Source organism: Aspergillus nidulans, chromosome VIII, assembly GCF_000011425.1.
Source record: "Aspergillus nidulans FGSC A4 chromosome VIII".
NCBI lineage: Eukaryota > Fungi > Ascomycota > Eurotiomycetes > Eurotiales > Aspergillaceae > Aspergillus > Aspergillus nidulans.
Genome location: NC_066264.1, coordinates 4,589,767 through 4,602,668, shown reverse-complemented (window position 1 = coordinate 4,602,668; position 12,902 = coordinate 4,589,767). Strand labels below are relative to the sequence as shown.

Sequence of the window (12,902 nt, the reverse complement as noted above, 5' to 3'; positions counted from 1 at the left end):
TTGGTGATGATAGCCACGCCATCTTCCAGAGAAGAAGTCGTCAGATCCGTGAAAAACGCCGCCCACAACCCCACAGCCAATTTACATATAGGCTCAAGCAAAAAGAAAAAATAACTCCAAAGACAATATGCTCATGGTCGATCAAGTAGGTATGGAAACGAGGACGTGAAGATTATACAACGAATATTATAGGCGAGCCGTGTCTATGGAGATGCCCACCCTCCAGCAACTTCCACCCATTCCGCAAGGCAACTGCCTTGCTTGCCTTCGACATCCACAATATCGGTATCACACCGGCATCTGCAGCCAACTCCATTTTCCTTTACAGGATCGGGGTTTGCCCAATACTCATCCTCTTCAATACGCTCCTTCTCGTCCTCGGTCGTCATTTCAAGGTACGGAATGCGCGGTAGTTGTCGGGCAGGTGCGTTCGCAGGGCAGTGTTGAATCGTGGTGTGTCGGTAACCGAAGTCACGGAAATAGTGGATGTCACTCGGTGACAGAAGCACACCAGCAGCGAGGGAATGAATGGGAGCATCACCCCACTGAAAGCTGCGTTAGTCTTGGACGCAAAGAGAACGAAGAACAGCGACACTTACTCTCTCCATCCAGAAACCACCACTCCTATCCATCATCTCGAAGAAATCCTCGTACTCTTTGCTCCGGAAGAAGTCCAAGCGCGCAATTTCAAAGTTACTCCAGAAATGGCACATGTTATAACTCTCTCCCTCCATAGTTTCGGGATCAATTTCGTTCTTCTCACCGGGCTCCGTAATAAGAATTTCCTCAGGGAGAGTCTCGGGTTGCTGTTCCTCCGGATTTGGTTCCTCGCGGGGTTCCAAAAACATCTCCCACAGTCCTTGGGATTTTATATTGTTCTTTCGTTTGTAAGCTGAAGCGTAGCGAAAGATATTCGGCACGGTCTCGCGAAGTTCCTTCACAGCAATGGTGAATCCGTACGTTTTATTGGCCTCGGCCATCTTGAGGAAAGGATCACTATTTATATGTGAGTCATAGTAAAGCGCAAGGATTCATAAGCCCTTACTAGGTGATGTCGCAGAAGTACTTGATCTCGGGCTCCAAACGCCAATACCACTCGTACTTCAGGAGGAGCGGGTGCTTGTAGAAGAACCTGGGCAGGATGAGTATTTGACGGCAAGCGCTGTCCGAAGGTGGCTTACCCAGAGTAGAAGCGGCACATGTGATGGTAGCTCTCCATACCTCCATACATGATTGCGGCATCTCCTTGTTTCCGGATGCCTTCTTTAGCAACCTCGTGGTCGACCCAACTAGGGTAACCCCACATTGTCTCATCGATCTTCCCAAACTCAACGGGCGCACTTGTATAGTTCTTCACAGTATTTATGAAGTTATCGTCGAACTCGGCGTCGTTTAGAAAAACATAAGGGTAGCGGTACCAGCGGTTGAAGTGTCGCTCGATCGACTTCATTGACTGGATAACGCCATCGATTTCCTTATTTCTTGCGAGCACGACGAAAGCCGCGTTCGCTCGGGGTGTATCGGTGTTGATGGGCTGACAGCCCGTCGCGAAAACTTTGTCGTATTTCTCACTTATTTTCCTGTAAAATGGGATAGTTAGACACGTGAGGTGCACGAACCGAAATTCTTGAGAAATATCACGAACCTTATAGACGGCGGTGTGCCCGCGGGTATTAATATACCTCCTGGGGATGACGGATGTCGGACGAAAAGTAGTAAAATGAGAACTATTACAATGCATGGAAATAATAAAACAAACCCCAAGGGTATCGAGACAGAGGAGTTGCCCTTCAACCGTATCCTGCGCCTGAAAAATGCAAATCTCGAGGATTTGTGGCCTTTTTCGTACGGCGAGTCATCAAGGGGAAGACTCGGTGTTGAGGGCAACCATTTTCGAACTCGTTGAACGACGCCCATGGGTGCAAGGGTGCCCACGCTGCGTCGACTCGCGAGAGCAATGTCAGATCTCTATCAACAGTGTAGCGCACCAGCCCAGATTTGAGGACGCTTCAGATCAGACGGCTAACTCTTCGTAAGATTTCGCCCCAAGTCAAATAGCCGCACGCGAGCAAACGGTTTCGTGGCGGTCCGAGTCGGCAGCGAGCTAGCAAAATAATACTGACAATACCACTAACGACGTGACTATAGACAGACGCACAGAGTCGGAGAGGAGGAAGGGTTCTATGCGAAAGTAGATGAACGAGCGGCCGGAGGCAAGCCTCCTTTCTGTGCAGCTTTGCTTCAGTTGACGGAACAGAGACGAATTAGGCAGGGCGTGCGTTGATACCAACGCGGACGAGATTGATCCTGAACGCGGAGGTCGAGGATTTGAGGCGGCGACCAAATCATCAATCGGAATGAAAAGATGGTGGTGAGGCCAGGTCGTAGACCAAGGAGGCTGCTGATTTTGGGGACGGACGGGGATGGTGGAAGGTCAGTCGCCAAGCGTAAGGAGGCGGGCGCTGGCAACCGGCGCTGAAACTCTTGTAAGGTATTTTACCGTATCTTGTTCCTCACACAACCGCGTAAGTTCAAATCGACCTCTAGAGATCTACTTTTTCGTCGCTTACTACGGCCACTTTCACTTTCTTTGAAGGTGCTTATTCCAATGTTAGTATGAAATGATCATACAGGTCCTTATTTTCCTCGTCCCAGTTGTTGGGGCTCTTGAAATTCCTCGACTTCAAGACCGACAACTAACACGTTGTCCTCAAAGCTCAAGCTAAGAAACCCTGCATTCAGTTCCCCCCTGACCCGCCTATCTGTCAGTAGTTATTACTAGCGGACACAGCCGCCTGAGCCGGCTGACAACTATTCACTCATCAAACTCTTGGATAACCAGCGGTATCACTCAGGGTCTAAAGGTGTACCTATCACGATATCTCAGAGCGCCGCCGTCATGATATTCGACTATCCGTACACCGGGAGAGCCTAAGGTACTAATACTCTGTCAAAGCAGTTATTTCTGCCTACACTTTTCGGTCTCTGAGCAAGCTGCGGGGAGAGTCAGTTTTTAGCACCTTTTTTGCACAGCCAGCTGGCAGTGCTTGACTGCGTATACCGCAAGTACTATTCCGTAGTTCTACGTACTCTGTAAGGTCAGCCATCAACAATCGCTTGTTGAGTCTGGAATGGCCAGAACCCGGTAAGGTACGGTAAAACTTATTTATGGTAAAGGTCTACCTTGGGATTGGTCAAGAAAGAGGCCACGACCCATCAAGAACCCTGGATCAGAACCCAGGGATTCCAGACAATCCACGTGACTTGTACAAAATGTGGTCTTTCTGCTGCATTCATCCAAATCAACAAACTTTCATGCCATCAAATGCACTGTTACCGGTCAAAGGAGTGCCATCTGGACGTGATCAACTAGTATGTATATCTGAGCAAAGGCTGGGGAATATGCATATATCGCATGCGTGCATAGATTCATTAGGGCTTGGTGCAACCCCTCAAGCTACTGTGCTTTATCATGACTTTCGTGCAATATGAGGCTGTGTAGCTCACGATTTTCATCCACAGTATTGAGCCCTTCTGGTCCCTTGCGACTAGTCGTATAGCGCTCGAAGCCAGCCTATAAAATGTTGGAGAGGCAACTCCGGCTAAATATAGAGTAACAATTGTCGAGACATGCCGAACCGTGGTGTCAAGTGTCAATGGATAGATATCTTATGAGTCAAAGGCGACTTCAATTAAGGACGCATCTCCAAGGGCCGTCCCTCATACCAAGCGTCGCTTTCCAATTCAGCCAAAAGGATGCAGGGCGCCTAAATGTTCCTTCAGTCTGAGAACGGGCTCTTTCAGACCGGTGAACGCATGCGTCCGACATAGTTGGCTTTGAACTCGAGACTGGACAGTGGTGATCCACACCCAATCGATTCTATGTGTCAGGTTTGTCTGTACATTTCGTTCTCTATATGTATGGTGAAGGAGGTGACCGTTGAAGAGCCGTCCCTGGCCAAGACGCGGAAGCTAAACCAGACTAAACCTAAAGTAGTTTAGTTGAAAATAGAAAGGCCCTGTCTTGAATCTACTCCGGAGTATGTCTCTGCCTGTGATCTACGTATATGGCGCTGCCTATACACCGTATTATTGTCTTTCAGATTTGCTCGAGGCGGTCGCAGGCAGGTCAGAATAGACTTTCTAGAATTTGCCTAATGACGTCTGACTGACCGGGTGGTTTGCGTTTCCAGTGGCTGTAGAGCTGAAACGAAGTCAAAACGATTGACACCTGCAAAAGAAGGCGCCAACTCACGGCCTATTCTGGACTTTCAGTGCCCGCCATCTCCCCTTTCGACACAGCCTCTTGACGAAATCCTAGACTGCTTTGTTCCTACCAGCCAGACGCATTCTGTTTGTTTCTGCCTGTGATCTGGCCCGTCACTTAGGCCTCCGTAAACTATTTTATGGGGGCCTGCTTCCATCGATCTTCCTTTGGCCCAGATGTGCACCTGTGCGGTGCGCGCTCAGGATTCTATTAGCGCCAGCACTTTGTTCCTCGGCTCTTCGATTACTGATAACCTTTTTATATGAAACGGAGTCCCATATAAAGCGAAGTTCAATCATACCATGCATCAAATGCGCGCGGCACCTGGTCCGTTGGCCTTTGAGGGGCCGAGCACCCCGGCGATACATCTCCCTGACGGCACGGTACAGCAGCCCTTCCTCTCGCCGATGCAAAACCCCGCCGTTCACCGCAGTAACGTTATGAATCTCGATACATTCTCTCCCGTTAACGAAAACGGGAGCTTTGAGTTTGATCGGGTTCTGAAGTCGAAGAAAGTAAACCGTCGGGTGAAGCCAAAACATGTAAGTCTCCTCCGCGGAATTTCGCGCCTGGAAGCGAATTGTGCTGACTGGCTTGGTTGATATAGGTATTCAGAGCCTTCTGGAAACCTGCCTACCTTGTTCTCCGGCCGAACCTGTTATCTGTCTACAAGGATGAAGAAGCGACCCGACTGCGAGCATCGATATCACTTTCCGAGGTTACAGCCGTTGCGCCTATAAAGTCGCACCGTTCGCACCGGCAACACGTCTTTGCAATTTTTACTTCATCAAAGAATTACCGGTTCCAGGCGTTGTCGGACAAGGATATGGAGGACTGGATTGCACGGATACGTGCTGAGAGTCGTATAAACGAAGATGAGGAGGCTCTTCTTGCTCTGTCCAAAAGACAGGGAAACCAGGATTCTGCGGCTATGAACAGGCAGCGTATCTACGACACCACCGACCATTCTGATGTTGAGGTTCGAGAAAGGGCCAGCTCCCCTGAATTTGGTCGTGGGAGGCCTTCTGGTAATTTTCCAAGGAGGTTTGTTGCTCCGCAGGACCATTCGGCAAATGATATTACCTCCTATTCTGAATGGTCTGATGGACCTGACGGCCATGAGCACTCAAAGTCTAAACATTCCATCAATGAATTCTCTTCGTCCGCGCCAGCAGTACAGCAATCTACATTTGCGCGCGATTCCGGTAGAATCCATGAGATGGGGAGCCTGCGCGACCCTGAACGAGTTATTTGCAGCGGATATCTCCAGTGTCTCAAGATCAAAGGGGGTGTGCGACATTGGAAACGCCTATGGGTTGTACTACGAGCAAAGAGCCTCGCATTCTATAAAGACGAGCAGGAATACTCTGCCGTTAAAATAATACCAATGGCGCAAATTTTTGACGTCACGGAAGTTGATCCGATGTCGCGGTCCAAGAACTTCTGCCTCCAAATCATTGCAGAAGAAAAGATATACCGACTCTCTACTTCCGACGAAGAGTCCCTTACCAAGTGGCTAGGTGCTTTAAAAAGCATCATCGTCTCTCGGAACAAGTTGGCGCCAGCAGCTGCTCCCTAATCAACCATCAATACTCAACCCATGCATCTCAGTCGCGGTACACCTTTCCTATTTTAATCCCCCCATTCCTTACCCATATCTCCTATCGCTTCCCATGCCTTCCCATCGATCTCTCGATAAGTCCTCCCTCCCTTATCGCTGCCACCGCTCGTTATTTTTCTTTTATCTTTCTGATTTGAATATATAACATACCCCATATCCCATGGCTTTAACTCACATCAGTTGCTGGCTTTTGGCTTTTTTTTTTCTTAACACTTCTTACATGGTTACAGGTAACCAGATAATGATTTCACGCAATCAGGCGTGTGTATCTAGTTAGCTTACGCTTACGTTCTCTTGTTTCTACATAGTCTTGATATTAGCTTGGCGTCAAAGGACGGGTGGGTGCCTGAGCTACTTCTCTCTCTCCCTTTCTCTATACATATTCCTATCGCTGCTGCTATCTCTTCCTGCATTGGTGGGCTTTGTATTCTTTATTAGTCTATTCGATCGGATTGTTCCTAGTGACCTGGATCGGACTGATAGGCTATTTCTGAATTTCAAATTGTACTTCTATTTGGTACCTATTTAACTAATTCTTGCTCTTAAGAGTCTGATATATCATCTAGTTTCTGTATCGTGCTTCGTCGTAAATCTGCAATGTAGTCTAGTGTAACTTAAAAGCAGACGCACCAGAAACAAAGACCTTACGTCTGTATGTGATTTGAGCCCCTAGCGCCATAACTCCAACAATTGTTGAAGACCATAATAGAATATGCAGAAAAGTTTCTCTAGCGTAATTATCATGTACTACTTAATCACCTCTCTCGTCCCCCGGAAGAACATCATACCCCTGCACAGCCTCTTGAGATTGATTCTCATGATTGACAACCAAAAAGGAAACAAAAACAATCGTCGCCCCAACCCAATATAAGGGCGTTGCATACTCCCCCTGCAAAAAAATCTGGCCCACCAGCGAAAGGGGTATCGTCAGACTAAGCCCCACCGTCACAACGAGCGGAGACGTAAGCAGCATCGCATACGCCCAACAGATATCGGAAAGGAGAGAGGAGAGCGCGTTGATGAGAATAATCATCCAGACTCTCCTGGTATTGGGTAAGGCGAAGGGCTCCACACCAGTTAGATGCAAAAGCACGAAACCGGGCCAGAGAAGGAACATGTTGAAGACACCGACTAGGCCGAAGAAGAGCTGCATGTTGACGCGGGACTCGTCGCCAACTTGTCGCTTCAGCACGACCGTGTAGACGCCATACATTACGGCGCTGAAAGCGGCCATCGCGTCGCCTAGGGCGATCTCGCCGGCAGATTTGGGTGGGAATGTGCTTCCACTGCCATCACGGCCGGCGCTGGGGTCGTCGGTTGCGGAGAGGTCGACGCGGGATATGAGGATTATGCCTAGCAGTGAAGCGATGACGCCGAGAAATTTGCGGCCGGTGAATTTCTCGACGCGCAGCACGGCGCCAAAGATTAGGGTCCATACGCCTGGGGCAGGTTATTATTTAAGATTGTGTGTCTTGGGTTCATGTGTAGGTTAAGTAACATACCGCTGGTAGATGTCAGGATTGTGGTGCTGCCGACGGTAGTAAATTGTAGACATGCCATTGAGAAGTAGTTTGCCTAGCATTTAAAATGCAGTTGATCAACACATATTTCAGGAAGGCCCATGTTGGCACCCTATCACTTACAGTAAACTAGTGGAACTCCATTAGCCATTATTCACCACAATGAAAGCACGGCGCAAAAGTTCGATTGAGGGAACAACTCACCCACAACAAACAAAAATGAAAGCTCAGCTTCGCGGTCTCCTTCAGACCTAATTTCTCTTTTCTATGACCTTTACCCACACTACCTCTCCTAGAAGCGCTCCACGCTCCGGAACCATCATGCCCATGCCCATGCCCAAAATCGGCGCCAGGACCAGTGCCATGGTCATGACTGAGAATGCGCTCAGATTCAGCGCTTGAATAACTGGAATCAAAGCGTTGTAGTAGGGTTTCAAATGACTGGATCTGGTATAATTTCCCCGCACGGAAGAGACTCCAGAGCCTGCTGGAGACGATTGTGAAGAGTGGCAGGATGAAGATTGAGGTATTCAGGTAGGTGACGAAAAACGGTTTGGAGTACGTATCATCCGAGAAGAGAGTCTGTGAGAAGGAGTGTGAGAGTTCTTGTTTGAGAATCCAAGACAGTTCGGACAAATACCTACACTAGCCAGAAAGTTCGACGCGGTCCATAGTATCACCACTACCAGGAGCAGACAGATGCCCAGGGTCTTTCTCGCGGTACCGGCTAGTCCAGAGCGTCTTGCGTTCGACGGAGTCTCCATTGAGATCCAAAAATCCTGAGGGTTTGCGCTCAGATGAGAGTCTGGAGCTGCCGATCGTGCGTGAGATTGCGTTATCAGTCGCAATCATGGAGGTGGCCCGCTGCGGTGAGATACGCAGCGCATGACCACGGCATTTTCAACGACTGTCTGCTTTAGTAACTAGCACATTTATATTAATAAAAGACTACTCTCTAAGTCCACAGCCATATTTATAAATTTAGGTTTATATATGGAGATGGTTCTAGAGGTCCCAAGGCGTGGGTGGTCCACCGAACTACTGCGGGGTCACGGGGAGTCCCCTTATGCACGCAATCACTGCTACTCCGTAGGTGTTGTCAAATAGTAATGATGATATTCCAGACTCCTAGTAAACCGTAACTATACCCTCATATAGAACAAAACATCAAGAGCAGAGCGCAGTCGAATCATCCGAACCAGCACGAGAAAAAGACGTGGAAGTGTCAAACGAGGAACGCCGAAGTTGGATATACAGATACGCTCATGGTAAATCGCATTTCTTCAAGCTTCGAGCAGACAGTGTCTAAAGCGCGGCAGAACAAAAAAAACATACCTTAACCATCAAACAAGGATAAGAGTGTAGCACGGTAGCCGTAATCAGCAGGCGCAACCGTCGCGCTCGGTAGTATCGTGGATGTTGATCGGATCAGTGTAGTCGCCACCGTATTCTTCAGCTTCTTCTTGAGCCAAAGCACTTCGAGCAATGACTATGGCGGATATCAGCAATGTTCCAGTGTAACACTACTGAAAAGAAATACCTTCAAAAGCTTGTTCGACGTTGACAGCTTCCTTTGCGCTAGTTTCGAAATACGGAATGTTTCCTTTCGACTGGCAAAACGTCATGGCTCGCTTAGAAGAGATCATCCGCTTGCTTTCCTCCATATCAATTTTGTTTCCAATAACAACCTAGAAAGCACGATTAGCCGAGCGCAACCACGGCCCGATGACGACTTACGAATGGGAAACTCTCAGGGTCGCGCGGACTAGCCTGAATGAGAAACTCGTCGCGCCAGCTGTCAAGTGCCTCAAAGCTCTTGGAGTTATTCACATCGTAAACAAGGACACAACAGTCAGCTCCCCGGTAGAATGCAACTCCTAATGACTGGAATCGTTCTTGCCCGGCGGTATCCCAGATCTACTCCACTTGGTTAATTTGTGAATGGAACATGCGGTACCGTGAATACGTGCCTGCATCGTTACTAGGCGGTCATCGACTAGAACTTCCTTTGTAAGAAAATCGGCACCGATTGTAGCCTTGTAGCTTCCGCTGAACTTCTTGTTGACCTTGTTGGGGAATCGGTGTGAGCGGAGAAACGAGCCCTGCTTGGGAATAAAAGGTAACTGACATATTGGTTCATCAAACTTGTTTTACCGACACCACTGTCTCCGAGAATAATCACCTAGAAATGATAAAAGTCAGCTCAGGACAGCGGCGTAGTGGCACAGCGGGTAAGGTACCTTCAGCATGACCTTCTTCCGTGATGACATGGTTGTGGCTGGATAGTCAATAAGAGCGCAAAGCAAAATTTTAGAAAAGACCGATAAGAGTTCCCAAAAGCGAGAGATTGTAGGCTCAAGGACCGGCGCCGACGCAAGATGATAATCAGTTGGGAGAGGCGATGGTGAGGAGTAGTAGTTGGGATCTCCGCTCCTGATGATGAAAGCGGTGTGACGGGGGAGGCACTTAAAGATATGAGGGGTCGTCTGTTTTAGCCTTATTGCACTTATATAGTGCAGCCTGCCCCATCGCGGCGGTTTCTGACCAGAGCGATCTTAGAAGATTGAAACCTCGCTTGGTTGCGCCCTGCGATGCGTCCCTGAGCATTATCTTTACCCCATGACCTTCTGTCGTGATTTGTATGGCTCACTGGAGGGAAGAGTACGCGGCGGCGTTGGCAGCTCGTGATCGGCGTGAGAAGGCCAACGTCGCTATCTACAATGCTTGTACGCACACCTAAGTATCCAATTCCCAATGGCTGCCCAGCCGACTGACTTTTCCGTTTGCTCCAGATAGCCAGCTCGCCGATAGAACGGCGTCTTCAATGATAGCAGTTTCGGATCTCCAGAGCGACGCTCAGCGATCGGCACTTTCTACTCCAGTCGCCGATCCTAGACAGCAGCAGCCGTCTCCGGCATCAGGGCCCTCTCCGCAGGACATAATACTCGCAATTCGGGCAGATTTAGCCGAAGCGCAACGATCTCGCTCGGAACTCGAAGAACAGCTAGCACGCGTAACAACAGAATTGGAGAAGTTGCGAAGGAGGAACATCCAAAACGGCAAGCGGATCAGTTCGATGGAAAGTGAAATCACACACCTGCAGCTTAGACTGAAGGATAGGGATGAAGAATTAAGAGAGAAAGCGAAATTGTTGGAGGTATGGTACCCTATTCCTTGGTATGAGTTTTATGGACGGAGGAGTATTGACACCCGTTGTATTAGGGTTTCCAAGACGAGATCGCAACTTTTGAGCTCCAGCTCAATATGGCTGAGGAGCGGTCGAACCGGCTACAGAAGGAGAATCAGGAACTGATTGATCGTTGGATGGCCCGGATGGGAAAGGAGGCAGATGCCATGAATGATGCTTACCAATTCTCATGATACCCGACTTCTATCTACTAACTTCTGGACACGCGCTTTCTAATCTTCTCGATATTTCACCTCCACACTAGAAAGATATCTAACTGGATAGATGGTTTTTTTTTTCTAAAAAACGAGACGAGAAACTCTGCGCTAGCTTTGCTTCTACCATGCTTGCATGTGGCAAGGTGCAATAAACGGGGTCATATATCATAAATCACAGTGGGCGATGAGCGCTGTCTATGGTATATTCGATTTAGTAGTGGTATCTTGTTTATGTAGTCCAAAAGTATGTCCCTCCAGCCAAAAGTCTGTATAACGAAAAAAAAAAGGGTTTATACAAGTGTACCAAATTTGTCCAGGATAACGTTCTTGAAGCGTCATTGCGAAAAATAGTTTGTTAAGCCAGGCTTTCCGAAAAAGCCTTGAGTCGAGAACTGTCTTTGGTCGCGATGAAATAAGAGCCTCCAACGTCTGTCCAACTGACGCTGTTAGACCAATACTGCCTCTGTTTCACTGTCAGAAGGTTGATAGGTGAGTTGAGATTCCGTGACTGAATCTTATGACCGACAGGGACGAAAGATTTGAGAGAGACGATCTGGCATCCCTCTTTCATATCCAAAAAATGGTTGATGAGCTCGTTATTGAGTTGGGGGGTAAACGCTTGGTTGTTTATTAAAACGACGTCGGCTCTTTTTAGTACGTCGATGATACTCTGTTCCTTGAGAAAATCGCCTCGTACAAGATGTGTTTTGCCTGGAGCGATACCCCATAACCGACAACGTGCCTTGAATTCCGCTTGTTGAAGCTCCGCGAGATCGCATGCGTTCTGCATCATTTCACAACCCCAGCTCTCACAGCCAATCTCCAAAGCTGCTTGCAGGACCACATTACCAACACCCGAGCCGAGATCAACAAAAACATGGTTTGACTTTAGCCCGGTTTCCTTGAAAATCGTGCTAATAAATCGAGGGAGAAGTTCTCCGTAGACATTGTCCGTTCCGTTCTCGTACTGCCGAAGAGAATCAACCCGCGGGGATACTGTTCGGGAGTAGATCTGAGTTAGGATGCGTTCCACGTGCGGAAGACTGAGCCGATAGGTGGCGTCCAATTTTTTCGCGATACTACCGCTTCGTCGGAGCCGCTCAATCGCAACATTGTAGTCTTTCACCGACTCGCGAAACTCACGCTCAGAACCCCGCGCCAGCGCTCGCCGTAATCTTCGTTTGATTCCCGTAGACTCATTATTGAATTCGTCCAGTTCGTCTTCTGGTATATACGCTTGAGTTACTGTTTCGATAACCTGAACAATATCGTCGAGGGGCTTAAATTCGTCGTCGTCGCGTGGAACCACAGCTTCATATCTAACCCGATAAATGATATTAGCCAACTAGACGCCTCTGTCCAACTTATAGGCATACCTTTCTTTTGGCGTCGCACTGGGATATTGAAGAAATATTTCGGAAGTCTGGTTCATATTCTCGAAAGCTGGCTTGAACTTTCCCGGCTTCTGCACAGACGTGATCTCCGAAGCGTGTACAATGGGAAGTGACCTCGTCTCGTCGCCAGAGAATGCCTTCAGTGAGCGCAGCCGTCTCCCATAATCCGGTTCTGCACTTTCGCCAGTTCTCGCACGTTTACGTAGTTCGAGAGAAGTATCCGTATCGCTTCCGTCATCGTCATCGTCACTGGACAGCCGCTGTTCAGGAGTCGGGCGCTTACGGTTGCGTAATGGTGTCAGCCGTCGCTTTGAAGGTGAAAAGCCTCTTTCTCCCGTAACTGACCGACTGGCTGTCTCTGGAGTTTTCTTTTGAGGCCCGGAGGGAACAGTTCGAGGCGTCGCCTTGTTTGCGGAGGGAGAAGGGGCAGCAGGGCGCGTTTGAACTACTCGGCGAATCTGAGGCTTTTTTACTTGGAGAGTAAAGCCTGTCCCTCCTTTTTGGAGGTAATCGAAGCCTCCCATCGAGGAGTTGTCGCAGCCGGCTGGGATATAGTTCAGAAAATGAAGGTAAAAAACTGACTAGACGAAAAGAAAGGCGTCAATATGAACATGGACTAATAATAATTTATTGAGGGTAACATATGTACGACAAGCCACAGATGTAACGAGAGAAGGGAAAGAGAGCGTGAGCAA

The 12,902-nt window shown here is 48.5% G+C and overlaps 6 protein-coding genes across 6 annotated transcripts, besides 1 other annotated feature; 2 read left to right on the top strand and 4 right to left on the bottom strand.

Moving 5' to 3' along the window:
* Positions 1-12,902: part of a sequence feature (contig 1.3 1..127977(-1)) that runs on past both edges of the window.
* ANIA_00086 (glycosyltransferase family 15 protein) lies at positions 126-2,344 on the bottom strand. Its single transcript, XM_652598.2, has 5 exons — positions 1,646-2,344; positions 1,182-1,580; positions 1,046-1,132; positions 600-996; positions 126-545 (listed from the first exon to the last, which is right to left on the bottom strand). The coding sequence occupies exons 1-5, from the start codon at positions 1,915-1,917 to the stop codon at positions 204-206; spliced, it is 1,497 nt and encodes a 498-aa protein (XP_657690.1). The 5' UTR covers positions 1,918-2,344; the 3' UTR covers positions 126-203.
* On the top strand, positions 4,086-6,425 carry ANIA_00087 (PH domain-containing protein). The gene is made up of 2 exons (XM_652599.2): positions 4,086-4,809; positions 4,875-6,425. The coding sequence occupies exons 1-2, from the start codon at positions 4,570-4,572 to the stop codon at positions 5,844-5,846; spliced, it is 1,212 nt and encodes a 403-aa protein (XP_657691.1). The 5' UTR covers positions 4,086-4,569; the 3' UTR covers positions 5,847-6,425.
* Positions 6,451-8,172, bottom strand: ANIA_00088 (uncharacterized protein; the record flags this gene model as incomplete). The annotated part of the gene is made up of 5 exons (XM_050611074.1): positions 6,451-6,480; positions 6,799-7,328; positions 7,391-7,463; positions 7,613-7,990; positions 8,053-8,172. 5 exons carry the CDS (start codon positions 8,170-8,172, stop codon positions 6,451-6,453), a joined length of 1,131 nt encoding a protein of 376 aa, XP_050469340.1.
* rab7 (Rab family GTPase rabS) lies at positions 8,788-9,798 on the bottom strand (the record flags this gene model as incomplete). The annotated part of the gene is made up of 6 exons (XM_050611073.1): positions 9,649-9,798; positions 9,537-9,590; positions 9,379-9,474; positions 9,146-9,325; positions 8,949-9,096; positions 8,788-8,897 (listed from the first exon to the last, which is right to left on the bottom strand). Exons 1-6 carry the CDS (start codon positions 9,676-9,678, stop codon positions 8,788-8,790), a joined length of 618 nt encoding a protein of 205 aa, XP_050469339.1. The 5' UTR covers positions 9,679-9,798.
* On the top strand, positions 10,050-10,789 carry ANIA_00090 (ATG16 family protein; the record flags this gene model as incomplete). The annotated part of the gene is made up of 3 exons (XM_652602.1): positions 10,050-10,134; positions 10,201-10,565; positions 10,631-10,789. The coding sequence occupies 3 exons, from the start codon at positions 10,050-10,052 to the stop codon at positions 10,787-10,789; spliced, it is 609 nt and encodes a 202-aa protein (XP_657694.1).
* On the bottom strand, positions 11,169-12,731 carry dot1 (histone methyltransferase DOT1; the record flags this gene model as incomplete). The annotated part of the gene is made up of 2 exons (XM_652603.1): positions 11,169-12,132; positions 12,190-12,731. The coding sequence occupies 2 exons, from the start codon at positions 12,729-12,731 to the stop codon at positions 11,169-11,171; spliced, it is 1,506 nt and encodes a 501-aa protein (XP_657695.1).

Coding starts and splice junctions, on each gene's coding strand:
- ANIA_00086 (XM_652598.2), bottom strand. CDS start 1,917: ATGGGCGTCGTTCAACGAGTTCGAAAATGGTTGCCCTCAACACCGAGT. Junction 1,133..1,181: donor ATGTGCCGCTTCTACTCTGG/GTAAGCCACCTT, acceptor CATCCTGCCCAG/GTTCTTCTACAAGCACCCGC. Junction 997..1,045: donor TACTTCTGCGACATCACCTA/GTAAGGGCTTAT, acceptor ACATATAAATAG/TGATCCTTTCCTCAAGATGG.
- ANIA_00087 (XM_652599.2), top strand. CDS start 4,570: ATGCATCAAATGCGCGCGGCACCTGGTCCGTTGGCCTTTGAGGGGCCG. Junction 4,810..4,874: donor GTCGGGTGAAGCCAAAACAT/GTAAGTCTCCTC, acceptor TGGTTGATATAG/GTATTCAGAGCCTTCTGGAA.